Here is a 27,156-nt window from a genome sequence, read left to right on the forward strand (position 1 = left end):
ACTGCACTGACCTCATTTTGCAGGATATTACCTGTGGCTTGCCTGGGGAAGGTGGGAAGATTTTTCTGAGTCACACAACAAACTTACTGTGGAGAAAGGTGAGACTCAAGTGTTTTAACCCCAAGGACCAAGCCACCTGGCTTGTGTTGCCTGTATTCCCTCCATTACTGTGTCTCTGGCCTTTAGATGTAAGCAAGTTCTGACATGCTCTGGTGAAATTCTTAAGGTCCATATGTATCTTGTTAGGGCCACCGGGATAAGAAAGACTTCAGAAACAATCTTGTGGAGAGATATTTAGGTGGCTTCTTGGCACCCAGGCTGAAGAAGGGACTTGAGAACCATAAAGGTCTTTGGTTCAATCTCAGCTCTGCCACTTGACTGACACCAATAAGTTGGCTTAGCTTCATTTTTCTCAAAAGGCGTGATGGAGCTGGGTTCGGTGACACATGTCTGTATTCCCAGTGCTGTAATTTCAGCAACTTGGGTGGCTGAGGAAGGAGGATCACAAGTTGGAGGCTAGTCTCAGCAATTTAGCAAGGCCCTGTCTAAGTTGGTTACAACTTAGCAAGACCCTGTCTCAAAATGAAAAATAAAAAGGGCTGGGAATCTTGCCCAGTGATTAATGCTCTTAAGTTTAATCCCTGGTTAAAAAAAAAAAAAAAAGGCATAGATTGAAGTGAAGCTTAAATAAATTCACATGTAAAGGACTTAGGACAGTGCCTGGAAGTTGGTAATAATAGGTGGCCACACCACTCCAAATCCTAAAGTCCAAATCAAATTGAAGCCATATCTCCCCGGAGGGTGAGAAGCATCTCCACTCTCCCCAGGTGGAGTCTGTCTCCTGTGAAATCCAGCCCCGCAAATTACAAGGCTATTTGGCTTGTGTGACCCAATTAACAGCCCTCTGTCCTGTGGCCCTCTTGCAGACACCTCGGCTTCTGCCCCAGGGGCCACTGGGCTCAGAAAATCCTGTCCACCTGAGGATAGAGGCTCCTCGCTTCCCTGATGAGAAACAAATGCGTCACATAGAAGCAGCCCAACTGGTTGCTGAGTTGTGAAAAATAATTAAACTGGGGGAGAAAAAAAACACACTTCTTTAAAAAACCAGGTTAGGGATGAATGTGCAGGGCGTGGGCCTGAATAATTGGCGGAGCCACCGCCTCTCCCGGCCCGTTGTGTCAGGCTGGGCCGCTCCTCCCCTCCATCTGCAGCTCCTCCTCCGGGCAGGTGTGTCCCCGGCCGGCGGCGGCCTGCCCCACTCCCTGCCGAGACACCCGCTGAGAGGTCACCCACCGCAGCCCCAGAAAGCCCGAGACAGACCAGCTTGGTGACCTGCCATGGAAGCCGCAGATGCCTCCAGGAGCAATGGGTCGAGCCCTGAAGCTAGGGACGCCCGCAGCCCGTCGGGCCCCAATGGCAGCCTGGAGAACGGCACCAAGGTCGACGGCAAGGAGACGAAGACCGCCAACGGGCATGGGCACGGAGGGGAGGTGGCCGAGGGCAAGAGCCTGGGCAGCGCCCTGAAGGGGGAGGGAAAGAGCGCCCTGTTCTCCGGCCACGAGTGGCGGCGGCCCATCATTCAGTTCGTGGAGTCGGTGGATGACAAGGGTTCCAGCTACTTCAGCATGGACTCTGCGGAAGGCAGGAGGTCGCCCTATGCGGGGCTCCAGCTGGGGGCCGCCAAGAAGCCGCCCGTCACCTTTTCGGAGAAGAAGTCCATCTTCTCGGAGCCCCGGAAGCCCTCGGTGTCCATCGTGGAGCCCGGGGAGGTCCGCAGGAACAGCTACCCGCGGGCCGACGGGAGCCTCCTGCGCTCCAAGTCGGGCTCCGAGGAGGTGCTGTGCGATTCCTGCATCGGCAACAAGCAGAAGGCCGTCAAGTCCTGCCTGGTGTGCCAGGCCTCCTTCTGCGAGCTGCACCTCAAGCCCCACCTGGAGGGCGCCGCCTTCCGCGACCACCAGCTGCTCGAGCCCATCCGGGACTTCGAGGCCCGCAAGTGCCCCCTGCACGGCAAGACCATGGAGCTCTTCTGCCAGACGGACCAGACCTGCATCTGCTACCTTTGTATGTTCCAGGAGCACAAGAACCACAGCACCGTGACGGTGGAAGAGGCCAAGGCCGAAAAAGAGGTAACGTGCTGAGCAGTTTGCTGTCCCTCCAGACCTGGCCTCCCTCCCCGGCCCCCTGACCTTGATCCCCATGGGGCTTCCTAACTATGGGGGTTTAAGACCATTCCAGGCTTGGCCCTTTTAGAAAACATTTCTTTCCCCTCTATACCCGCAGGCTGGGAATCAGAGGTGGCTCCCAGCCAACTGAAGTTTTAGGAGGCAGGGGCATTTTTTAGATAAGCCAAGAGAGGCTCAGAAAAGATTGCTTGACTAAGGTCATAGGTTACATTCAAGTCTAGGCAAAGAGTCAGACCTAATGGTGCAGAACTCTCTACTGGGCTCTGCCTGGCTAGGGTTATCTCTCCTTTTCCTCCTGTTCCTTCTCTTTCTCTCCCCTCCACCCCCTTCCCACCTGAGCAGGACTGGCCCCTGGGGAATAGGTCACAAGGGAGGGAAGATATTAGAAGGACTGCGTTTGGGGGCCACTAAATTGTCCCTTTTGGCTGGTTTCTGGTTTGCATTTGCAGGACAGTGGCTCCTTGTTCGGTGTGATTCCCTCCAGGCTCTTCACTTGGCTCCCAGCCTCCTTTATCCTTTGCTCAGCAGGGCTGACTGTGCTTTGTGTGTGGTTGCAGGTGGACATGCCTGTGCCTGTGGGTGGACGTTTCTGGATTTTGTATGGAGGTGGGGCGTAGGTAAATGCGTATGTGTTTTCTATGCATGTGGGTGTCTATGTGTGCATGTGGATGTTTGCACATATTTGTGTATGGGATACGTAATTGTTTTGCATGAATTCCATGCATGTGATTATGTGCTACTTCCATGAGGCAGAGCAGAGGCAAGTGGAGGCTTGTGTATGTGGCACACCTGGGGAAGATATTCTGTGCTGAGAGTCCAGCTGTGGCCGTTGCTTCTTGCCCCACAGATGTTGGGCCCACCATCTGGCCCTCCTTACTGCAGGAGGACTCTGGGGGCGGGGGCAATGCTGGCAACTCTGCATTCTCAAGAGCTTTTGTACCCCTCAGAATGAGGCAACACAGGGTCCCTCCCTGCCCAGCTTTCCTGACCAGTAACTTATGATTATTCTCTCTCTCTCTACCTCCTGTTCATACCCTTGGGCAGGGAGGGATGAGACCGAGATGGGAACAGAATCAAAGATCCCTTCCAGAAACTTCATTTGGCCTCAAAAGAAGATATCCCCAACTCCCTCTGGTCCCTGCTTTGTACTGGGAGCAAGAGGTGGGACATGACCATGGAACCCATTCTCAGGGACCTTACTTGGAAAGTTGAAAAAGAACAAAAGGTAGTCACCTTCAGTCACAGTTTTCGGCCACAGAAGCGAAGACATTGCAGAACCTCAGACTGAGTTTTAGGAGATGTGACCAAATTCTAGTCCTGATTTTTATATCTAAGTAATGGTAGGACAGTGAATAAATCCTTTCCATTCTCTCAGCCTTGGCTTCTCTCTATATGAAGCTGAGTGGTTGGGTTAGATTTCTCTGTGGAGCCTAGATTCTTGGACAAGAATCAGGGTGACAAGAGGTACCCAGGAGAACAAGGAGGTGCTCAGAAGACACAGGATCCAGGTTACCACTTCTATTGCAAGCAAATAACACTTACTGACCTGTTTTCTATGCAGGGTTGGCCCCAAATATCATCTGAAACAAAGGTGTCACCATTTAAGAACATCCAGAGTGCCTGTGGAAGAGGTGGGCGGGAGGGTTTGGCGTCTTGTTTCAAGTTCTGGTTCCAGGGGCCGCCGTAGGGCTCGTGCAGTCCTTGGCCTTGAGGACCCATGATGTAGGTCAGGAGGCAGAGCTCAAACACCAACAGGACTGGGGAGCACCCTCCCAGTTACATAGTAGCAGCTGGGAGTAAACATGGAAGGACAAAATAAACAATAAACAGAGGACAGAACGCCAGGCCTCATGAAATTCTTGAAATCTCAATGCTTCCTCTTGGACCTTGTGGATAAGGAAACAGGCCCAGAGAAACAAAGGACCTGTTCAAGATCCTGGTGGGAGGAAGAAGCCCCCTAAGTCTTCTTCCAATGTCTGAGAGCACCTCAGGGGAAGGGCATGGGGGCATGGAATTCAGGATGTGTGTGCTTTAGGAGAAAATGCCTGATCCTCTGACCAGGCCTGTGATGGGGATCTTTGGGCAGCCTGTGGGTATACACATGTGTGTACCTGAAGCACAGGGATATGCAGGCAGAGCAGGGCTGAGAAGCCAGGGGACTAGCTAAAGCCATTTGTCTAGACCTGGCTCTGCTGGAATGTTGGTGGGGGGTATAGCATAGAGCAGGGGTCATGGGTGGATGGACCAGAGGGACTGAGTATGTCAATCCTGGCATCCTCTGGAGGCATCTCCTGCAGACCCAGACATCAGCCCACACACAGCTTCTTGCAAGGAGCCTGGGAAGAACCTGTTCTGCAGGCCTGTTGGTGAAGGCCAGGTGGGGTAACCCAGCCCAGCGTGGGTTAGTCGCTTAGAGCTGAAGATGACACCCATGGCTGCAAGTGCTCATCTCCTGGGCCTTGGTTCTCCCCAAACTCCATGCTCTGAAAAGATCAGTTGGAACTGTTTGTAGCAATAAGATGGTCTTTTCCCTGGAGGACCCATGTCACAATATTTCCCTTCTCACCCCAAATACCACAAGGGGTCCTATGATGTCAACTGGTCCACCCTCCACCTCTGGATATTTTCCAAGATAAGTTAATTAGTGAAATGAAAATGGATTAGGTATCTCCTTTCCTGTGTCTAATGTCCCTTCCATCTAGTCTAGTTCCCTCCTATGCAGCAGGCCAGGGTGTTAGGACCTCTCTTGGGTGTGGGGGGTGACAGGCTGTTCTGGAGGCACCGCCCCATCTAGCCTAGGTTCTGGGGCAACAATATCTTCAGCATAATAATACGCACGCCCATCACACCCAGCCACCAGTGTCACTTGGAGGGGCTCAGCCTTGGAGCTTCATCCACTGTCCACTGCATGGCTTCGTTCAGTTCATCCCTTTCTCCATGCCCTGGACTTTATTTCTTATCTTATTGCCCAACTCTTCTAGGAAGGCTGAGCTGACAGACTACTGGGTTGCATGCCCCTTGTCTTTGAGTTTCTAGCTGTGCTGGTCTGGGCAGGCAAGTTCTTTGGACAGACAGTGGGGCTGAGATTTCAGATGAGAAGCCAGGCTATTGGCCAGGGTGCCCTGGACCCAGTCCCAGGAGATTTTCAGGGAGAAATGTCTGCTTTGGGACAGGGCATGAAACAGGAGGTGGGATGACCTGTCCAGATGCTGAAGATTTAGAGAGAGGAATCAGGAGCAAAGTGACCAGCAAATAGGCAGGTAGCAATTCAATCTGTGCGGAGCACACCTGTGTGCTAGTGCTGAGTCTAGTGTGTGAGTGGTTACAAATACCTGGTCTTGTGGGTGGGGAATTGTACCTATTTTATAGAAGAAATAGGTTTAAAGATGCTGAGAGACTTGTCAAGGCACAGTGTGGGAGAGGGTGAAGCTGGGATTTCTTGCCACCATTTTAAATCTTTTCTCCCCATAGAATTGGAAGGGTCTCCTTGGGATCACTGAGTTCAGTGGCTTCCAGGTGGCTGTCCTTGGGTTGGTATCACTTGATGACTTATTAAAACACAGATTAAGGGCTGGGAATGTGGCTCAGGTGGTGGTGTGCTCGCTTGGCATGCGCGCGGCGCTGGGTTCGGTCCTCAGCACCACATACAAATGGAATAAAGATGTGTCCGCCGAAAACTGAAAAATAAATGTTGGGAAGGATTCTCTCTCTCTCTCTCTCTCTCTCTCTCTCTCTCTCCCTCTCTCTCTCTCCCTCTCTCTCTCTCTCTCTCTCTCTCTCTCTTTCTCTCTCTCTTAAAAAGAATTAAAAAAACCAAAACACAGATTAACAGGCTTTATCCCAGGATGTTCTGATTCAGGGAATTGGGGCCTGGGGTCTGAATGTTAATCTATGATGTTTACACATCAGGGATTCTGATGTGCAGCCGGAGTGGGAATCAGAAATCTAGTCCAATGTCACAAGGAAACCAAGACCCAGGGAGCTGAGGTGACTTCTACAAGGCCCCCCTGCTCATCTGCAGATGCTAGGGTGAGCCCTTTCTTGGCCCAGCTTGTACCTCCTCTGTCCAGAGGCTCTGAGGAAGCACAAGGGACTGGGGGTGTCCAACCCAGCAGTTGCACTGATATTAGGCATTTGACATCTGAATGGAAACAGGGAAATCTACCCAGCATTTCAGATTCCTATCTGGATAATTACCATTTGTCTGGGAGTACAAATTTGGCAATTAACTAACTCATTTGGCAAATGTCACAGCCCACGGCCCGTGAGGTTATTTCAGACTAGGGGAAGATCATGGTCTATCTCCCCTTCCCTGGGGGCAATGCAGGTACAACTGTCAAGGTGAGTATTTGGGTGTGCCAACACCTACCCAAAGGCCTGGTCCAGGCCGAGGCACTGCCAGACTGTATTATCTTTCCACTCCTTGAAGAATTTCAAGGTTGGGTGGACCACACAGGTGCCATCTCAGGTATGAGAGAGACAGAGAGAGAGAGAGAGAGAGAGAGAGAGAAAGAGAGAGACAGATGCAACCCAGTGTGGGAGAGCGAAACAAAGGAAGCATTTAGGGACAGGCCTAGGCAGGGTGAAGGGGAAAATCAGGGAGGAGTAGGAAGTAGGCAGGAGGGAGGTGTGAGTAGGGGAGGGACTGTGGAGAGCTGAGGCCCTGTCAGACATCAGGGGCTTCAACTGCATTCTGTAGGGGGAGGCTCAGGAGAGAGAAAACTGGGGCCTCGGGCAAAGGTATGGGGAGGAAAAGGGAGGTAATAAGAGGTTGAATTGATGAAGTCTATGCGGTAGACTTAGTTTAGCAGGAATGTAGGAGGAAGGGCAATGTTCTAGAGGAGAACCTGGTGCCACCACCTTTGGAATTGCCTCTGAGGCCACAGAATAGGATCTGAGACCTGTCATTGCCTTTTGATCTTACTGCTGCTTTCTTTCCGACTGTGAGGACTCAGACCTCACCACTTTTGCAAAAGGGGGCTTTTCAGAATTAAAGAAAATTCCTGGGCTGGGAATGTAGCCCAGTGGTAGAGTGCATGTCCAGCATGAGGCCCTGGGTTCAACTCAGTACCCTGAAAAAGAGAAAATTCCTGGCACTTAGTATGTACTTAGTAATTAAAGTTCTTTTCCTTTCCTCTCCTAGAATTGTAGGAGAACAAAGTATCTTTGGAAACTTCCCAGGTTCTATTACTTCCTGTATAGGATAAGTCTCAAAGAGTTGAACATATATGAAGTGCCTTCTTAGACATCCGTAGAGCTCTTACCCTGAGCCTTCCTCCTTGACAGGGTAGGACTCATCCCAGAGAAAGGATCATTCTAGCAGCATACAGATCCTGGTCCCAGGACCCTTTCAGAACCCTCTGTGCCCTGCAAGTCTGATCTTGCTGGCTGTGCTGTGGGAGCCAGGCCCCTCCCAGCCAAGCCTGACTTCCTTAGTGCCCCAAAGAAAAGGAGGACCAGCCTCCTCTCCTCTCCACCCTGGCCGATTCTTCCACCCACTGCTGCAGACAGCTCGTCTCCACTTCTGACCCTGCCCTTACACATGTCCAGACTAGCCACCTCTTCTCCTCCCCTCCCAGGCTGCTGGTAGACACTCCAGCTCTCAGACCTCAGCTAGCTGGCTGCCCTCTCCCCACCCTCTCTTACACAGGATGGACTCTCAGGGTCTGACCTGTCTCTGCCTTTCGCCCAGATGTTCTAGGCCGCACTGGACTCTGTGTGCCCTGGTCCCCTGTACTCCATCCCTCCTTCCTCTTTCCCTCCATGCTCACCTAAGTGACACATTTTCTCACTTGTGGGCTGACCATACAGCTTCTATTAGGTGTTCCTTTGGCACAGCTGTTCACTCCTGACATTCAGCTCCTTAACCTTCTCCTTCTCTAGTCAAACCTCCTCTCCCTGGCAGTGCTTAGCCTACCCTCTTCCCCTCTTCCGACCTCTGTTCTGTTTCCCTAGTATCCTTCCACGGTCAGTTACTCGTGTTCTAACCCTTTATTTTGCATTTTCAGTCTAATGTCTTGACTTCCCGGCCTCTGTGTACCCCTTACACTGCTCTCTGGACTGTGTCCATTCCACTTCTAAACCCCAACCCAATGACATACACTGTCATCACCACCCAACACCCCTGAGACCTCGCCTGACCACGTCTGCCCTCTCCCTTCACTTGCTCATGTCCCACGGACCTGCCCATCCCTCTGCCCTCATTCCTGCAATTATGGTGACAATAATGATGATGGAGACCACTGTTCAGTCAGGGCTTGCTCTGTGCCAGATGCTTTCTGGGATCTTCAGTCCCTGATCATCTTCCATCCCACATCCTCCATGGGAGGCTGGTCCTCTTACTACCTCCGTGGGACAGATGGACCTACTGAGGCTCAGAGAAGTTAACCAACTCACAAAGGCCCCTGCCTGTAGGTGGCGGTTACCAGATGCTAACTGTTGGATTCCCCATCATGTGCTCTGGGCGGGCTCCCTTCTGGATGCCCCACCCCACAATAGCTCATTTCATGGAACAGTGACCCATCCGCTTACTGGCAATAGGGCTTTTACTGGGGTTGGGCCTGGGCCTGAGGGTGGGAAGGGGTGCACTTTTGCTCTCTGTCACCAGACCTTGTGGAGAGCCCCTCCTCCACATGCCAACTCCTCCATCCTTCAGGTTAGGATGCCTCAGCTGGTGGTGGGAGTTCTGCACACTCCCTCACCTCAAGCCTCTCTCAGGAGTTCTTCATGGGTGGGAAAGTCGCCTGGGACAGACCTGTTGTCCAGCCTCTTGGTCTCTTCCCTAGAGCCCGGATCTGCCACCCAGGCCTGGTCTTCTCAGGGTCTTGGCCACTGGATCTGCCAGTCTGTTTTCTGGGCTTTCCAGCTTTGGATCCTCAGAGTGTCTGAGGGTCAAGTTTCTACTACCACAGTGTCTTCTCCCAGCCTTGTTCCAGGGACCGGGCCAAGTCCCTACCCTCCTCTTCTTGTGCTCCTCTCCTCTCAACAACCCATCTCCATCTCTGGCAATGCGATGCTGTGGGATTTATAGCCCGTCTCAGGCAGGGGTGATGCTGATTAAGAACTTCTTTGTCTTGATCATGGGGAGCCCAATAATGTGGTGATCATTGAAGGGCAGACTGTGGGGAGGCAGGGGCTCCCTGTCTGGGGAGCTCGGTACCTCATGCCCCATGCCTTCCCCACCCTCTGGTGCCATTTCCTCAAAGGCCAGGAAGACCTAAGCACCATCAGATCCACTTCCCTGGGTGTTTGTAGCAGATACCCCACAGGCCCCTGCTCAGCCTGATGGGATGTCCAGAGGTGTGCTGTGTGGCGATGCTCTGGGCCCCGGCTGCTCATGACTCCTGCTGATGGAGCCCATGTTCCTCATGGTTTGTTGAACCTTGACTGTTCTCACGAGCTCCTCCGAGAGGTGGCTAGAGAAAGAGGTAGGCCTCCGCATTCAAAACCCAGTGGTCCTGGAGACCCTGAGCAATCCGAGGCTTCTTGGCTGCTTGCTTATTGGGTAGAAATCACCCCTTGTCTTCTGTGCTGGGAGGCACTTTGGAAGCTCTAGAGGAGACCCAGAAGAATAAAAGAGGTGCCTCTTGACTAGACTGGGTGGCCTTGGCCTTGACTTCTTGCCTCAGTTGGACATGCTTTTCAGAGAAGGGCCTTTCCCCACATGGAAGGCAAATGTGGATATGAGCACATCCTGATAGAGACTCTTCCCAACCCACTTCACACCCCTACCATCCATGTGCCTGGGGGCAGGGGTCCTAGGTCCTCTCCCTACATCCCAGCCTTTTCCACCCTTTGAGCCTCATTCTCTAGCCTTCTCCTTCTCCAGAGACCCCAGGTAAAAGTCCCTGTCTTACCCAAACTGCAGGATGTGTTTCTTCCCATAAACAGGTTTATAGCTGTGCCTGCCCAGACAGAGCCCAGGCCGGCGGCAACCGGGTTCCTGCTTGCAACACACACCCCACATCATGCCATAGAAACGTTGCACACAGTTACAGCCACAAGACACTCCCTGGCTGGGTTGGGCTCAGTCCTCTTCTTTTCTCCCTCTGTGGCTCCAGGTCTGTTGAAAGGAGCAAGAACCCCCAAAGTTAGCACCCTCCCACTCATGTTTGGTGGGGGCATAAGGGAGGTTAATTCCTACAAAGGCATGGTGAGGGCAGCCAGCCCTAGTGACCTGAGTACAAGGAGAGGGTGTTTGACCCTTGGTAACTGGCATGGAGCCTGGCATGTCTGAGGTCCTGAGGGATGTTTGTTGGACAGAGAAATGGATGCAAGTGAACCCTGCCTGAGACTTGGATCCCTGGGTGGGCCCATGCCCTAGTTCTCTGTATCTGTGCCCCTTTCTTCTCAATTTCTCCAACCCTGACTCTTTCCCTGCAGACAGAGCTGTCACTGCAGAAGGAACAGCTGCAGCTGAAAATCATTGAGATTGAGGATGAAGCTGAAAAGTGGCAAAAGGAGAAGGACCGCATCAAGGTGAGCAGCCCCCAGGCTCCCCTCACCGCACTTGCCCTGCCTGTCCTGCCTGGGAGGAGGCAGGCCTTGGTTCCTGTTCCCTCAGTGACATCCCACACTTGTTTGTTGTGGATTCTCTCCCTGACCCTTTTGCATTCCCACCTGGCACCCAGATAGGATACCACCTGTCACCTAACACTCATTGTATATCATCTTAGCAGAGCACATCCCAGACCCACCCGCCAGTGTGTTGTCTAATGTCTGCTAATGTGTGCTCTGCCCATCCCCCCAGACTCCCCAGCCACCAAATACACACCATTTGTCTTTTACTTGTGCCAGTGTGACTGGAAGTATGTCTGCCACGGTTTGGGGATTTACAAATCATGTCTGAAATCGTTGCCTCTTGATCCTGGCCACACCAACAGCCAGAAAATACACTTTTTGATTTGGTGTTTTGTTCTGGTTGGGGTTTGAGTGAGCACACCTTGACTCTTGGGAGAATGTCTAGGCACACAGGGAATCACTCAAGTGTGGAATGGTTGCTTGGGTTAACCCCCGGACCCCCAGAGGAAGGAGCCACAGGTGGATAAGGAAGGGTGGGCTGCAAAAACACTGGCTATCTCTGTCCCTCTTTGATGCCTTTAAATGAGATTCATAGCCAAGTTAGGGCTCTGGGAATGCCCTGATCCTGAGTTGAGAACCTGAGGGTGTGCTCCCCTAGGGAGGTTAGTTTTCCTTAATGAAACTCTCATCCCTCCTCTGATTCTGGACCTAGAGCTTCACCACCAATGAGAAGGCTATCCTGGAGCAGAACTTCCGGGACCTGGTGCGTGACCTGGAGAAGCAAAAAGAGGAAGTGAGGGCTGCCCTGGAGCAGAGGGAACAGGACGCTGTGGACCAAGTGAAGGTGATCGTGGATGCCCTGGACGAGAGGGCCAAGGTGCTTCACGAGGACAAGCAGATCCGGGAGCAGCTTCATAGCATCAGCGACTCGGTGCTATTTCTGCAGGTGAAAACAGAGTCTTCCACCAGTCAGTCCCTAAATCCCACCATCCTCTCCCTTCTCATTCCATCCACTTTCCCACATCCTCATTAATCATCCTTCCATCCATTCATCCATGCTTCCTTCCATCTGCCCATTTAATTTTTCCACCCAATCTACTTCCCTACCTCCTCTAAAGATGGTGCCCAAGCACCACCTTGTACCAACTTCAATTGGTATGTCCTAGCAGTGCTCTGGGTACAGTGGGAAGGAGTTCTGTGGTGGATTAGTAATGTCTGCCATGGATAAGGGAGGAATGGCGTGAGTGCTTCATACTTGTTATCTTTGATCTAGTCAGTTTGGCTATTTATGCATCCATCTTTCTGTCTGCTAGAATGTTTTGTATACTCCTTGATGCCCAGACTCTATTAGGTGTTGTGGTGAATAGAGAAGTATAAAACATGTTTTTCTGCCCCCAAGCAGCTGCAATCCAGCTGGGAAGATAAGACATGTACAATTAGGGAACAATATAGGAAAGCGTGTAATTAAATGATAAAGCATGTGGCTCAGGAGATAAGTGCCTGTGGAAACTCAGGGAAGGGTGAGCAGGCTGGAGCAATCTAAGGACAACTTTGTGCAGGAGAAGGAGTCTGAATAAGGTCTTGCAGGCCACTTAGAATTTGAGAAGGAGGAGGGATTCTCCAGTGAGGGGAAGGGAGGGGAGAAGCACGAATGTGCAGAGGCAGGATGGAGTGAGGCGTGTAAAGGTGGAAGGTCCCTGTCTCACCCAAACTGCAGACTGACCCAGAATGCTCTGGTAATTCCTTGTACTGCTTTCTCCTGGAATCTCATTATAGCCTGTGTCCCTCTCAAAAACCCCTGTGAGGTAGGAATCCTGCACCCAGATTAGAGGTGTAAACCATGGAGTCATTTATCTAAATGCTAAAGCCATCAGGATGTTAGCATCTGTGGGCTTTTCTTTTTCTTTTCTTTTCTTTTTTTTTTTTTTTAAGTACCAGGGATTGAATCCAGGGAGGCTTAACCATTGAGCCACATCCAAGTCCCTTTTCAATATTTTATTATCAGGATCTTGCCGAGTCACTTAGGGCCTTGCTAAATTGCTGAGGTTGCTTTGAACTCGTGATCTTCCCGCCTCAGCCTCCTGAACCGCTGCTATTACAGGTGTACACACCACTGCATCCAGCTGCATCTGTAGATTTTAATTGAACTTTTTCCTAGTGAGAAAAAGTGAGGCTAGTTAATTAGCTGATTTTAGAACCCAGCTCTTTTGGCTCCAGGCACTGAGTCTTCCAGCTGGGCTATAAGAGCCTCCTTGTTGACAAAAGACCCAGAAAAACCCAGGAAACTAATGGCTTCTTTCCTTTCTTGGTAGGAATTTGGTGCTTTGATGAGCAATTACTCTCTCCCCCCACCCCTACCCACCTATCATGTCCTGCTGGAGGGAGAGGGCCTGGGGCAGTCACTGGGCAACTTCAAGGATGACCTGCTCAACGTGTGCATGCGCCATGTTGAGAAGATGTGCAAGGCTGATTTGAGCCGTAACTTCATTGAGAGGAACCACATGGAGAACGGTAGGTCCCCTCTGTGTGCAGGCCCAAGGTCATGAGCTTTTCCCTCCCAAGTCAGTTCCTGCCTCCTGGTGCAGGTTGGCACCTAGCTAGCTGGCCCCTCGTGGTTTTCATCCACCCATCCCTTTATGGGGATTTGAACTCAGGCTCAGGGATTCTAATCCCCATTGAGTTTGCAGCTATTACAAGGGGTCTCCAGAGGAGGGTGATTCCTGGGCATTGGCTGAATAAGTGCCTCCTCTCTGTGGGATTGGTTTCAGTCAGATCTACATCTGATTGTCCAGCCCAGCCCAGCAGATGTGTGCATGCTGTTGCCGTGTGGGCTAGATGCCAAGCTGGTGGCTTTGCAAACTCCAGCAGAAGTGACTTAGAACTGCACCTGTTCTTGGAGGGAGGACTTACCTGTCACCATGGCTGTGTTGAGTAGTGTTGAGCCCAGAGGCTGCACTTGGCCTGATAGGCTGGGGACGACAGGATATAGCCTGTCTCTGTGACTCAATGTGTCCCTGAAACCAGCCCCTCTTCTGAATCATGCTATCCTTGCAGAGGTCAACTGAATCATCTCACAGACTCTCCAAACCTGAGAAACTACCCCTATTAAGTCTTTTTCAACCCAGTCCCTTTAGGGCCTGAAGCCTGAACACTTTCCCCAAGGGCCCACCCAGTGGCCCAAGCCCAGCCCAGCTTTTAGAATGAGGTTTTCAGAATGCAGCCTGATTAAGATCTTCCAGCCGTGCACACTAAAGGAAATGACCCCTGTCTGCCCTAGATGGAGCTCAGGATTCTTGCAGGAGGAGAGGGGCTGAGTAGGTCACTGACCAGGGTTAGGAACAGGGACACCTATGGTGATTTCACACAGAGTCCTGTAAAATACAAAGGGACATTCAATTATACCTGAGGATGGATAAGACATTTTAGCAAGACAATCATTTGACTTTAAATGGCACTGACAGCCTCTTCCTCATGACAATAGCAGTGCTCCTGGTGGTGACAGAGATGGCAGAAGATGACTGAGCTCCCTGAAAGCAGGGCTCAGGGCTGAGCTCTTCACTTCTGTTGCTTTATGGTCCCCTTGTGGAGCATTGCATTTTACAGATGAGAAGGCTGAGACTCAGAGAAGCATGTTCTCAAAGTGCAGGTCGCTGGGCAGGGGTGCTATGCAGTCCCCTGGGTCTTCTCATCTGGAAGGTGTTGTCGGTTGATGGGTGTGGTGATCATTGTCCCAAGGTTCAAACCTTAACAAGACCTGGGAAGATGGCCAGGCCCTGACTGGACCCATGAGCCTTGTAGGAACCATCCAGCCTTCCAGTTGCTCATGTCCCATTTCTAGGTCATGAAGGTGCTGGCCTGGTCCCTGTGCAGGTGTGACCCTGCGTCCCCTACAAGGTCTGTGGTGAGGTGGCAGTCGAGAGCAAGGGGAGCTGCTGAATCAGCAGCCCTGCGCCTGTGCCCGGAGTCACCCGGGGAGCCTCCTTTGCCTCTGTTGTTATTTTTGGTATCTTCTGTAAGAGGTGGTGGATGGGAGGCTGGTGAGGTGAACCCTGGATTGACTATCTACTGCTCCCTGATGGTAGGCTCATTCCCACCCTCACAGACAGAGGGTAAGAGGCAACAGGCCACCTTCATCCTCGGCTCAGTGGGCAGGTGGTGGGGCTACCTTATTGTGTATGCATTTATTCTTCTTTTTTGTTTTGGTTCCATGAATTGAACCCAGGGATGCCTAACCACAAAGCCATATCCCTAGCCCTTTTTTATTTTGAGACAGGGTCTCACTAAGTTGTTTAGGGCCTCTCTAAGTTGCTGATGCTGGCTTTGAACTTGTGATCCTCCTGCCTCAGCCTGCCGAGTTGCTGGGATCACAGGCATGTGCCACTACATCTGGCTGCATTTATTCTTTGAACTACTGCTGAGTGCCAGGACCTGCTAGATGCAGGGGCTGGAGAGGAAAGATGTGTCTGAGCTACACTTCCCTCCTCTTGCCCAGGAGAGAGAGAAAGGGAAGGACAGAGAAAGTAGAAGAAAGGGAAGTAGTAGGAGACAGGAATGGGGTGGAGGACAGCTTGGAGAGGTGGAGCATCGAGTGGTAGATTTCTTTTGGTCAGAGTCTTCAGGTGGGTGCAGCTAAGTGCTCAGCTGCCTGGATTCCTGGACCATGGAAGTCCTTAATGAGACCTTGATCCACCACCTGTGACTGCCAGGAGTGACTGGGGCTGAGCTGTGAAGTAGGGAATCAGGACTCAAACCCCAATGCTGCTCTTCTTGACCTATGTGACATGGGTCAATTTGCTTCTCTCATCTCCTGAGCCTTTTTTTTTCTTACCTGTCACAGAGAGAGGTTTATATATCTGCTCAAGGGTCAAAGTACAGACCAAATGAGAAATGGATATAGTAGTCCCTTATAAACTGAAAGTACTGTGCACATGACCTTGCTCACAAGGGGACAGTCTAACAGAGTGAGTGACTCAAGGCAAGACTTCCCCTACCCCACTCCAAAGACTGAAGAGCAGCACTCTGAGGCTGTGGGACCTTGATTGTCCCCAGCACAGAGCAGGTGGGCTATGGGTTCTCAGCCAGCCAGGCATGTCCCAGTGGGTCAGTTCCTCCTCTCCATCTTCTGACCTCTTTCTGCCCAGGTGGTGACCATCGCTACATTAACAACTACACAACCAGCTACGGGAGCGAGTGGAGTGCGCCCGACACCATGAAGAGATACTCCATGTACCTCACACCCAAGGGTAAGGACAAGCCTCCTTGGCCTAGGTCTGGCACCCCTCTTGCTTCTCAAGAGCCCTCCTGAGTCCATGGAGCGACTCTCGGCCAGGTTCCTCCTGGGTGGAGTGACACCACCTCCAACAGGCCTGGGGAAGTCCTGGCTGTTGTCTTGGTGTGATTATGAACAGCGCCTGCTTTCACCCTCACAAGTGACAAGTGTAAACTAACTAGATGACAAATTACCCAGCACCCTACTCCTCAGAGGGCTCCATCCCTGACCCAGGCAGCTGGTCCTGCCCCTTCCTCTCACTCCCCTCTGCTGGGCTGGAGCTGTGTGGAGCTTCCACTTGGGTTTCTTGGGGCTCAGGCCCTGGGAGGGCCGCCTTCTCTGGGGCCTCCTCTGGGGTCAGCTGCTGCTTCTCCTCGTTCCTCACCTGGCCACTTGGCCCCTGAACCTTCTCTCCCTAGGTCCTGCAGAAGCCCAGCCTGCAGGGTTACAGTCTAGACCAGGGCCTCCCTGTCCTTGTCCTGGGAGAGCACTGGCACATTCTTGGACACCAACAACAAACCACAGCAATGCCCGTTACATAAAGGAGGGTGTGCCAGGCCATCAGCTCAGGACGGAGGGGGTTGTACACTTGCATGTGTGGGACTGGGGGACCAGGAGGAGAGTCGGGACCCCTGGGAAGGAGACGAAGGAGACCTGGGGAAGGTGAACCTGAGGCTCTGAGCTGTCACTCACATACCTACAACAGGAGGGGCTGGGGATTTGGAGGAATGAGCTCACTGGAGAGGAACCTTTGTGCCCAGCCCAATTTGAAAACAATACCTGAGCTTCTTCCAGCGGCCAGGTGCCCGGTCCCCTCCTCAACATTCCTGGTGTGGGCCAGGCCTCCTAGCCAGTGTGCCCACTCCCCTGCCCAGGGCACTGCCTCTTTGGGCCAGTTGTGTGAAAGTATGAAATGCACTAACCAGACAACCCCAGTGTCACTTTCCTTAGAAGGACGCAACATGACTGTCCCCAGCCTGGTGCCTGTGGCTCTCCCCCTTGTCCCTAGATCAGCCCTGTTGCCCAGCGAGTCCCCCAAATGTCTCCTCCTTGACTATTTTGCTCAGTGAGAGACTGAGGGCCAGTGTGACCCTCACTGGCCACAAGGAGGGAAGAATCAACCTGCCTAGGTGTCACCTGGAGAGTCCCAGGGTCTGGGTGACCTGGGGTGGCCGGTGTTCCATCTGGCTTCAGCATTCTGTCTGAGAAGATGCAGTTGCCCCCAGGGCTAGAAGCCCTCCCAGCTCTGCCCCTATGAGTCAATCTGTGACATCTGTAGGTGGAAGAAACCGGTTCTCCCAGTATGCCTGTCCCAGCACAGTAGGCAGAGCCCTGCATTGGGGACAGGAGGGACAGGACATCTGCCTTCTGGAGGGCTGGGTAGAGGAGAGGCAAGGGAGAAGTCAAGGAGATTTGTCAATATCAGGGAAACAAGGCCACTTAAGGTCACCAGGCCCTGGGCCTGGGAGGTCGGGCAGTGCTGGGACTTCTCAGGATAAGTGGGTCTGGAGCTCCCTGAATGAGGAGCTGTGTGCCCAGGAGGAGGGTGCAGGGGATCCCCAGCACAGGTGCAGGAGTTTAGAAGGACTGGCTGGCACTGGCCCTGGTGGGCCAGGCTTGGGGAATGGAATGGATGGACCCAACAGAAGGGTCCTGGCACACACGGGAGCTCATTTTCTGCATCTGGGAAGTGGGGACGTTGATCCACTCTGTCTTGTTCACGGGCTGTAAGGCTCCCATAGCCTGGGGGAAGCCACAGTGCTGTGCTGGTACCAGATCACCTGGCCACCTGCTGGTGACCCAGTGGCCCAGCTGCTCCTGTCATCACCAGGGCCTCTCCTTCCTCTCACGCACAGGGGACTGGCTCAGGAGGGAATTGTTGGCTTGTCAGCCTCCTCATGGCCCCCAGGCTCCCTAAACAGAGTGATCCTATGTAGTAGTATGTCCGGGACGCTCCAGGTGAACCCCAGTGCTCAAGGAACCATGAGCCTCTTCACTCTCTAAGGGGTCTCCATTTAGATGGTAATTAAGTGACAGCCTAATGCCAGACCCAGTGACTCCTCTTAATGTGGAGTCAAGGTCCCTTGGTGGCCAGTTGGAGACCTGTTTAGGATCCTGCCCAAGACCCCAAATCAGAGTCTATGGCACCCGAAGTTGAGCCAGACCCACCTTTCTGCAATGATAAGCTTTCCTTGTATGCTTCATAGGGGGCGCCAGGACATCCTACCAGCCGGGGTCCCCCAGCCGCCTCTCCAAGGAGACCAATCAGAAGAATTTCAACAACCTCTATGGCACCAAAGGTAGGAGGGGCTCAGCTCAAGGCTGGGCAGAACTCATGTGAGGTATAGGCGGAGGTGGGCTGGGGGCCAGGGCTGGGGTCGGGGACAGGGGGTCCGAGGAAGATGACTGTGGGGAACTGGGACAGGATGGGCTTCTACTGAGCTTGAAGTGTGTGTGTGTGTGTGTGTGTGTGTGTGTGTGTCTACACATGGGTGTGCACAGGTGTACACAGCATCATTAGTTAGGCTGGAGAGAAGCTGCTGGAACCTCAGCATCACTGTAGATCCCTGGGTCCATGTGCTCCTCTTGTCCCTGAGGATGAGTTGGAGGAAACAGGGTGAGCGGCACCCCTGGGGTAAGGTCTGGGGACCTCTCCCAGCAAGTGTCTCCGCAGAAGACCTCTGCTGGTTTGTGTACTCCTGCACGGAGAAGTTGTATGTTGGTTAAAACAAATGAGCTTAGCTGTGAATGGATAGGAAGGCATGGTAGGAAATGGGGCCACCCCTGCAAATCCAGGAGCCACCACTGTCACATGGGCTGAGCAGGAGATCCCTTAAGACCCAAAAGAGGTGAAATGGGGGCTGGGACGTGCCTTCCCCTGGGGGAGGCGCCGAGCACAGGGTCTCCCTCTGTTTCGTGTGGTGAGAGGTCCACTATGTGCCAGGACAAGGCCATGTGCTCTGTAAACACCAGCTTTGGGAGACCCTGGCTCCTGGGTGCTGCCTACCATGTGTGGAGAGGAAGGGGACTGGGTCAGCTCCACCAGTTCTACCCAGACGCAATACCAACACCAGAAGGACACTTCAGTGATGACCAGGCCCATGGAGATTGGAGTGGACAGGGCATGCCCAGGCCTCTCTGTTCAGCATCAGATTCCCAGCTGGAACCCACCACGGCTCTCTCCTCCATATCTGCAATAAGCAACAGTGGTATCTGCCCTGCTCACAGCTGCAAGGTCAGGGCCCAGAGTGGAAGAGCCTAGAAAACAGTCATTGAAAGCCAGAGAGAGGGAAGGAAGAGGAAAAGGGCAAGTCCTCTGTCTGCCAGGGTCTTGGGCCATGAAGGCCTGGCACGGGAGCTTCCCAGGATCCTTGTGGGAAGGACGTGCACCAGGGAGGGCCCAGCCCCAGCCACCTCTGACCTCTGAGCCCAAATGGTATCCTTGCCCTCCCCCAGGCAGCTATGTCAGAGGACACAGGTTCTGGTGGCCCCTGCTGCAGAGCGGAGCTGACTGGAGAGGCTCTGGGCCTACTGAGAAGGGGGCTGGAGAGCGTTCGTCACGTCTGGGGCCCAAGTCCAGGCTGGGACATCCTCATGGTGCCTTGCTGTTCCTCCCACCACCTCCTCACCATGTCCTCCTCTAGACGACAGGGACGTATTTGCACAGGAACATCTGTTAGCCTGTTCAACCTGGCCAACAGGAATCCAGGTGTTCTATCAGCTGCCTCTGTACCCAGGTTTTAGGATGTGTTGGAGTGTGTTTATTCAGTCGCTCATATATTCACCATCCACCAACAGTGAGCACCTTTCAGAGGCCGGGCTCTGTGCCAGGCACCAGGTGTGGTTCAGGGCCAGTCAGGCATTTCCCCAGGCCCCATGGAGCCCCATTGGGATTTAATTAAATAATTGCATCCCAAGGGACAGGGAATGTAAGTGCTGTGAGGTGTAGGGATGAGGCACACCCCGACTTGGTGGACTTGGTGGAGGTGGTGTGGATGCTCACACGTGAAGACTCACTCCATGATTTCACTTTGGGGAGGAGGCAGGAGAGAAAGTGAGGGATGCTGAGGGACAGAGAGGAGGGGATGCAGCCAGGAAGAGGGTAGGATGGCGGGGGCCTATTTAAAGGACTTGGCTCCTTATTCTGAGGACAGTGGCCTTTAGGTAGGGCAGGAACATTTTAAGTTTTAAAAAGATAACTTTGATGGAAAAATGGGGGAAGGCATGACTAGGGACATCAGCATCCTGTCTTGGGAGGTGGCAAGAGGCTGGAGAGAAAGACTCACAGAATGAGCAGTGTCCTGGTCCTGCCCTCCCTCCTCTGTGCCCCGCTGAGGTCTGATGCCCCTCTTTGCCCTGCCAGGTAACTACACCTCCCGGGTCTGGGAGTACTCCTCCAGCATTCAGAGCTCCGATGACCTGCCCGCAGTCCAGGGCAGCTCCTCCTTCTCCCTCAAAGGTGAGCGCTCCACCTGGTCACCTGCTGTTCCTCTGCAGCTGCCCTGCTTGTCTTTGCCCGCTCTCCTGCCTTCCTCCCTCGCCTTCTGGAGACCGGAGTCCTGGCCAGAAACAAAACAAAACAAAACAAAACAGCCAAAAGCTTTGCTGTAAGGAGGGCAGAAGATGGGTCTGGACCACACCAGCATACCCAGGGTTCCTTGAGTCATATACTCGTCCCTCAAGATGTGCTGTGATAAGAGGACTCAGGTGAGGGGAGGATGACTCCTCAGTACCTTGTGCCCAGGATACTAGGGCTTAGGGCAGGGTCTTCCTGCTGCAGAGATTATTTAACTTTGTGGGCCCAGTGACTCCCAGGCCCCTGGGCCATGGCGCACCCTCAGTATCCTACAGAGCCAGTCCAGAGGGAACCGCTCTGGAGAAGGTGGGCCAAACGACTGCGAGGCCTCCCAGGTGTGATCTCTTTCCCCTGAACTCTGACACCCCCTGCCTACTGTGCTCCCCAGAATTCTTGGGCCAGCCTGAGGGATGGATGCCTCCTGCCCCCTAGAGGGTTGGAGTCATCTTGAACCAGACCTTGGGTTACAGTAGGCCTAGGGCCCTCACGTCTCTCCTGTTAGGTCCTAGGGTCAGCTCTGGTGGGCTGTGGTGAGAGTAACCCCAACTCCTCTGACACCCAAATTATTGGCCTGGAAGAAAGGATCAGCGGTCCGGGGGTGGGCAGGGAGCAGGAGGGAAAGGACTGTGAGACAGTCACTTGTCCGTGTGGCCTCTAGGGTGGCTTTATCACCCAGCAGTCTCTTCCAGGCTAGTCCAGCCCATACCTGGATCAGGGGTCTTGGCTGAACCAGCCAGGTGGAGGAGAAAGGAACAGAAAGGAGGGCATGTCCTGTCCCTGAGCCTGGCCTGGGCGGCTCTGGGGCTCGTCTTGACCAGCAGACATCTTCCTTGCTTTCTGGTCAAGCCTGGCCTAAAGGTCACCTGGCCTGGAAGACAGCCACCCTTGGGCGTGGTTTGGTTGCCTCCTGACATCGCCTCATGGGCCTGCACAGACCCTCCTGTCTCAGGCCCGGTCCTGGGAGGGACTCCCATGCCTTGGAGGATGAGCCCAGAACATTCCTACTTTCATGCAGATCAGTTTGTGGAGCCCTTCAGGAATGGCCCTCAAGAGGGTTCCAGATAGGAGAGCCCCGACCTGCCAGGACCGAGCCCATCCACTCTCTGTCAGCAGCCCACAGGTGGGGACAGTGCCTGGGCTGTCTGCGGGCTCCAGGGCCTGAGAAAGGGCTGCAGAGCACAGAGCGTGCAGAATAGATCCGGCAGGGAGTGAGGGCTTCCGGCCTGCTGGCCAGTGCTTGCCGCTAACACCTCTCTCTCTCCCAGCAGGCACTGGGAAAACCCCCTATCAGTTCACCACCTTGGGACAGGCCACTGCCGAGTTTTCCAAGCCACTGGACCGCAGTGGGCTGTTTAAAAATAATCCTGGTACCTGCCCGTTTTCCAACCCTTCCCTTTCCCTCTCCCACACCAGGGCCGCTGGGCACAGGCATGTCCAGGACCTTGTGGGGGTTCTCTGACACTTCTAGGGTGCCCTGGTCCCTCCTCCCCAGAGGGATGCATGTCCCCAGCTATCACCTTCACTCACTCTATCTGGATTTCTACCACTGCTCAAGGTTGCTGCCCTGGGCCACCCCTCCCTGCCCAGCCCCCATCCTCCCCCCCTCTGGTGGCTGCCATGGGATTTTCTTTCTGGTTATTGGGAGGTGAGGTGTGAATCCTCCCTCTCTCAATCTCCACTCAGGACCCTGGGGTCCTGGCTCTGTCTCCTTGCCCTGCCACCTTGCTCAGTGCCATAGGGAAGTGCTGCAGGTGATCTGGGCCTGGCCTGTTCATCCTGGTGCAGAGCAGGGCAGGAGAAGGCTGTCCCCAGGGGGGCAGGCACAGTCTTGCTGGACAGGGGACTGTCCAAGGACAAACCTCGTTTATTTCCTGAGCTTCTCAGCATCCAAGTCACAGCCTATTTCTTCCCGGACTGTGTCCTGTCCCTGCAGGCTGATGGCCAAGGCTGAGAGTGCTTTTCCCTGTTCCAAGGACCAGCGCTCCTTACGGATCCCCTGGGCTGAGGGGAAGGGCAAGGAAAGTGACTGTTGGGCCTGGGGCTGGCACCTTCTGATCAAGCCCAGGCAGTGCCACCTGCTCTGGTCCTCTCTTGGCCTGCTGTCCTAACCCTGGGGGGCAGCCACCCTGGAAACTCACTGCCATTCTGTGGGCCTCAGTCTCCTGCTAGAGGCCGTGGAGCGGTGGAGCCTGGTGGAAGGGGCAGGCATAAGGGTTTTGGAGTTTGGCAAAATCTGATTTCCAGTCCTGACCGCTGCTTGCCTGCTGGGCGAGTCAGGCACACTGCTGAGCTCCCGGACACAGGGAGGGGAGGACTGCAAGCCAAGTGCCTGGCACGGTGCTTGGCACAAGTAGGGCTTGGCAAAGAGGAAGCCTCGTCCTCCCAGCACTGGGGAGTCGGGAGCGCCTCCTGCAGGAAGGTTCTGCAGGCAGTGCTAGGGGCTGGGGGCGGGGAGGGGCCATGGTGTGAGCCCCGGGTGGGTGGAAATCCCTGCAGGGCAGTGTGGTGCTGACCTGGCCTGGGGCCACCTCGCCTGCTGCTTGGCAGGCTCCTCCTCTGCCTGCCTCCCTGCTTCCTCCTTTGGCTGGCCTCCCCAGGGTTTTCAGTTGTCAGTGGCAGTACCAGGCTGCTGCACACCTCTTCAGGTGGCCATCTTGGGTAAGGGGCTGGATGGTGCTTGGTGGTCACTAGAGATAGCAGCTGTGCTGCTCCACTACCAGCCGGCCCTGCCTCTGACAGAGCCTCCTGTCTTCCCAGGCTATCCCTCCCTCATCCGCAGCCAGACCCCTAAGGCCCAGCCCCAGACTTGGAAATCCGGCAAGCAGTCTGTGCTGGTGAGTAAGATGCTGCCAGGGGGCCAGCTGGGCACAGGCATGACCAGAAGCCTGGGCAGGGAAGGGGTTTCCCAGGGCCACTGGTCTTCATGTCCCAGGGTCTGTGGGAGGAGGAGGACTTTTCTGGGCCATGCATGGGGGAGGAGGCAGCAGTGGCCATAACACCCATAGAGATCCAGGGCTTATGGGGTGAGAGCTGGGTAAGCACATTCTGTCTGGGCCTCGGTTTTCTAATCTGTGAAGTGGGCCACCTGGTTCTTTATTTGGTGAGTGTCTGTTGGGTGTCTGCACTTGGTGGCTCATCCTCCACCAGCTCTGAGACTGTAAAAGTCTCCTCCAAAGGATGGGCCTGGAGATGGGTCCCACCTCCCTGGGGCACTTTTCCAGCTCTGACAGCACAGAGGCCATTGGGATGGTAATGTGGGGGAGATGGCTGGGAGAGGCTGGGATGCTAGGAAGAGGCTATTGGGGGTTCAGTAGAACATGATCCTAAGCCAGGCCATCGGAAGAGCAGCACCATGAGGGCTCCTGGCCACCCGGCCCTGGCATCCTGGAGGAGTGGGAAAACCTCTGTGGGGTTGGTGATCCCCTCAGTCCTGTAGACCTCATGTGCCCAAGCCCTGCCCAGGACCTCGGGGGTCAGGGACTCCCATGCTGCTCTCCAGCTTCCTGAGGCTTTTCTCTGAGGCCCACACCAGGCCCAGCTGAGGATCCGCGATGGCTCTGCCATGTAGCATCAGGGGTTTGCTGGGGACCGGCCTGAGCCCTGGGCTGCTCCTGCCGTCTTTGCATTTGGAGGTCGGAGCATGGGGAGGTGACTCGCTCTGGACCACAAAGAGTGTCTGGGGCTGGTTTAATTGGAAAGAAACTTTAATTTGCTGGTGATGGGAGCTAAGTGATCGCGTGTGTAATTTGGAGCTGGGCCCCAGGGCACCGTAGCAGCGGCGCTGCAAAAACAGATAGGAGAGGAAAAGAAGCCTCCTCCTCTGGGACTCGGCCCTTGGCCTCCCTGCCACATTCCCACTACCTTCCCAGAGCCTGGTCCCCGCAGAGAAAGGGCATCAACACCTCAGACTCTGGCAGGACAGGGTCCCAATGTCCAGCGAACTCTCAGGGCTGGGAGAAGGGGGCCAGGTGCTAGCAGGCAGAGCCTGGCCTGGGCACTGGGCTGCCTGGGCCTCAGCCCCAGTCCTCTTGCCAACCTGCTGTGTGACCTTGTATGAGTCATTCTCCCCGCTGCCTCAGTCTCTACCTGAAACAGGAATCAGATGGCCTGGATGATTTCACAGCCTTCTCACTCTCCGGAGCTAGGCCCCCGAGCCAGGCAGGAATGGAGAGAGGGCACCTGTGGGTGTCACGGGGCCACATTCCTGCTCACCCACCACTCCAGGCTCTTAAGTCAGTGCCGTTCACTGACCTGCAGTCCGCGTTACGGACCTGGCCTTCCTGAAGGGAAGGCTTCTGCCCTGTCCAGCTCCACTTACTTCACCCTGTGAACCGTTTGGGGGTCCAGGCCAGCACGGGGGTGGTTGGAGACCTGTTCCCAGCTCTGCTCTGAGCCCTGCAGAATAGCCATGTGACTTTGTCTCCCTGGGTCTCAGTTTCTTCCATTGGTAACCAGTGGTTTAGCCGACGTCTGAGCTCAGCTGCTCAGGCCTGCACCCTTTGGGCCTAGTGCAGCTGCGGACCAAGTGCAGGCAGGGTGCTGGCTGGGAGGGGCAGGGCCGGGGCAGGCAGGGCCGGGCGGGGACTGAGAACAGCCTGGGGGTGTGAGGAGGTGGTGTCTTCTGTATGGGGGTCAGTGGGCATGGGGCAAGCTCATTCTCTGACCCAGCTCAGGGACAAGCCCACTTCTGAGACCTCTCGGGGGACAGTTCACATGGCCAAGCAACAGCTAAATTTTGCTTTTGCATTTCATCCTGAAAGACCAGCTAAATTCTCAGGACCTGGAAAAGGGGTTAGGAGGAGAAGGGGACACTGCTTGGTACAAGTCGTGAAACACAGAGAAGGCTGGGAGAGATGTCGCTGGCTGTGTCCCGAGACGCTCCCTGAATACCTCTGAGGGAGGCAACGGGGCTGTGGGGAGCCCAGGGCTGGGGGGCCCAGGCCCACGGGGAGCAGGTACAGTTGTTTGCCTGTCGGCACCTTCTCTGTTGGGGACAAGCAGATGCTTGAAGTCCTTGAGACTCAAGAAGTGATATGGAAGCCTAGGGGTGGGAGGTGGGGTGGACTCTGTGCCACACTGCTGGGGTGTCAGTCCTGGATCCTCTACTCACCTGCTGAGTGACCTTGGGCAAGTTGCCTAGCCTCTCTGGGCCTTGGTTTGCTCGACTATAAAGTGGATATAATAACAGTAACCTATTTAATTGGGTGGTTGTAAAAATTAAACGAGTCCGTCCATATAAAACCCTCAGCACAGTGTTGCTGGGCTTTATGGAGTGGAAGGCGCCACGGCCTTGGTGCGGGCGGAGGCTGCAGCGCATCAGCCATCTGGCAGGAGTGAACTCCAGTTAGGATCCGAGCTCAGAGACTCTGGTGACATTAGGGCCCCCCTGAATAGATAGATCTCGTGGGTCTGGCCACGGGGCCCCTGGATTTATTGGGGTTTGGGCCACTGCTGCTTCCAGGGGCCGGGCGTGGGGAGGGCTGGCCCGCGGGCTGGGGCGGTCAGCTTCCCTAACCTCTCTCGTCTCCCCACAGTCTCACTACCGGCCATTCTACGTCAACAAAGGCAACGCGATGGGCTCTAACGAGGCCCCCTGAGCTCCGGCAGGAGGGACGAGGCACCGCCACCCCTGCCCTCTCTGCTGCTCCTGCTGCTCCTGCCTTCTAAGCCACTGTGCTCTCCCGGGTGGGGGTGGGGGGGCCTGGCCCTTCCCTGCTGCCCCGGCCCCCGGCCAGCCCTCTCAGGACTTCACCCAGGCCCCGTCTTGCTTGGTGACTTCGGGTGGGCCCCTTGTTCCTATGCCGAGGCCAACCCACCACAGCGGGAGAACAGGGTCACTCTCTCTCCAGTCCACCACCCTTCTCTGGGGTGGGGTCACCGAGGCCCACGTGGTATCAGCCTGCCCTCCTGCCCATGCCCTGTGGTCTCCAGGCCTCTTCCACCATGGTGCCTGGTGAAGCAGCTGCCTCCCTCCCATCCCCAAAGACCTGCCTTCTTTCCAGCAGGTTGGCCCTGAGAGGAGAGGGCTTTTGTGTTGAGAGGCCCCTGTGTCCTCTTGGGTCCTACCAACAACACCCAGCCTGGGGGGAACTACAGACCTGGCCACAGAGAGGCCACTGTCTTGGTCTCACCCAGCCTGGGCCATGGGTCTCTGCCATATCCACTTTGGGTCTGGGTCCCCAGGGGGTGACTGTAGCCAAGAGACTTCTCTCTCCACCTGCCAGGATGAGCAATTCCCTGACATGAGATAATCCACCCATGAAAATAGCTACTGGCCCAGCCGCTCCAGGGAAGTACCACTTACCTTAGACTCTCATTAACTTCTAATTGATGGTTCTCCTGGCGATGGACAGCCAGCTGGCTGGTAGCGGCCAGTGCTGTTTACCAGGGTGCCTTGCGTTGCCCCCGAGGGGAGCCTGCCTCTTCCCCTGACTGCCCTCTGTGTCACATGCCGTGGGGCTCAGGGAGACAGACCAAACCAGGAGCAGCGCGGCGGGGTTGTCTTTGACCCCAGTTCCAATGGGGGCTCGAGGTGGCCAGCTTGCAGGGGGTGGCAGACTTTCAGCTTGGGCTTTCCCCTCCCGAATAAACCCTTGTCACTCATT

The 27,156-nt window shown here is 54.6% G+C and overlaps 1 protein-coding gene across 2 annotated transcripts; it reads left to right on the forward strand.

Annotated features, from left to right (window-relative positions):
* The first annotated feature begins 1,337 nt into the window (after positions 1-1,337).
* Trim29 (tripartite motif containing 29) lies at positions 1,338-26,148 on the forward strand. 2 transcript variants are annotated; one of them, XM_076843684.2, is made up of 9 exons: positions 1,338-2,129; positions 10,569-10,664; positions 11,419-11,652; positions 13,019-13,217; positions 15,848-15,949; positions 18,183-18,275; positions 20,339-20,434; positions 23,309-23,385; positions 26,086-26,148. In XM_076843684.2, the coding sequence occupies exons 1-9, from the start codon at positions 1,338-1,340 to the stop codon at positions 26,146-26,148; spliced, it is 1,752 nt and encodes a 583-aa protein (XP_076699799.1). The 2 variants fall into 2 exon arrangements, with proteins under 2 accessions (XP_076699799.1, XP_076699800.1); XM_076843685.2 differs by lacking the exon at positions 1,338-2,129 and adding an exon at positions 10,403-10,423.
* The last annotated feature ends 1,008 nt before the right edge of the window (positions 26,149-27,156 follow it).

Source organism: Callospermophilus lateralis, chromosome 2, assembly GCF_048772815.1.
Source record: "Callospermophilus lateralis isolate mCalLat2 chromosome 2, mCalLat2.hap1, whole genome shotgun sequence".
In the NCBI taxonomy this organism is placed as follows: domain Eukaryota; kingdom Metazoa; phylum Chordata; class Mammalia; order Rodentia; family Sciuridae; genus Callospermophilus; species Callospermophilus lateralis.

Excerpts from the sequence above, each read along its gene's own strand:
- Trim29 (XM_076843684.2), top strand. The coding sequence starts at position 1,338 with ATGGAAGCCGCAGATGCCTCCAGGAGCAATGGGTCGAGCCCTGAAGCT. Across the intron at positions 10,665-11,418 it reads AGGAGAAGGACCGCATCAAG|AGCTTCACCACCAATGAGAA; the intron begins GTGAGCAGCCCC and ends TTCTGGACCTAG. Across the intron at positions 11,653-13,018 it reads ACTCGGTGCTATTTCTGCAG|GAATTTGGTGCTTTGATGAG; the intron begins GTGAAAACAGAG and ends CTTTCTTGGTAG.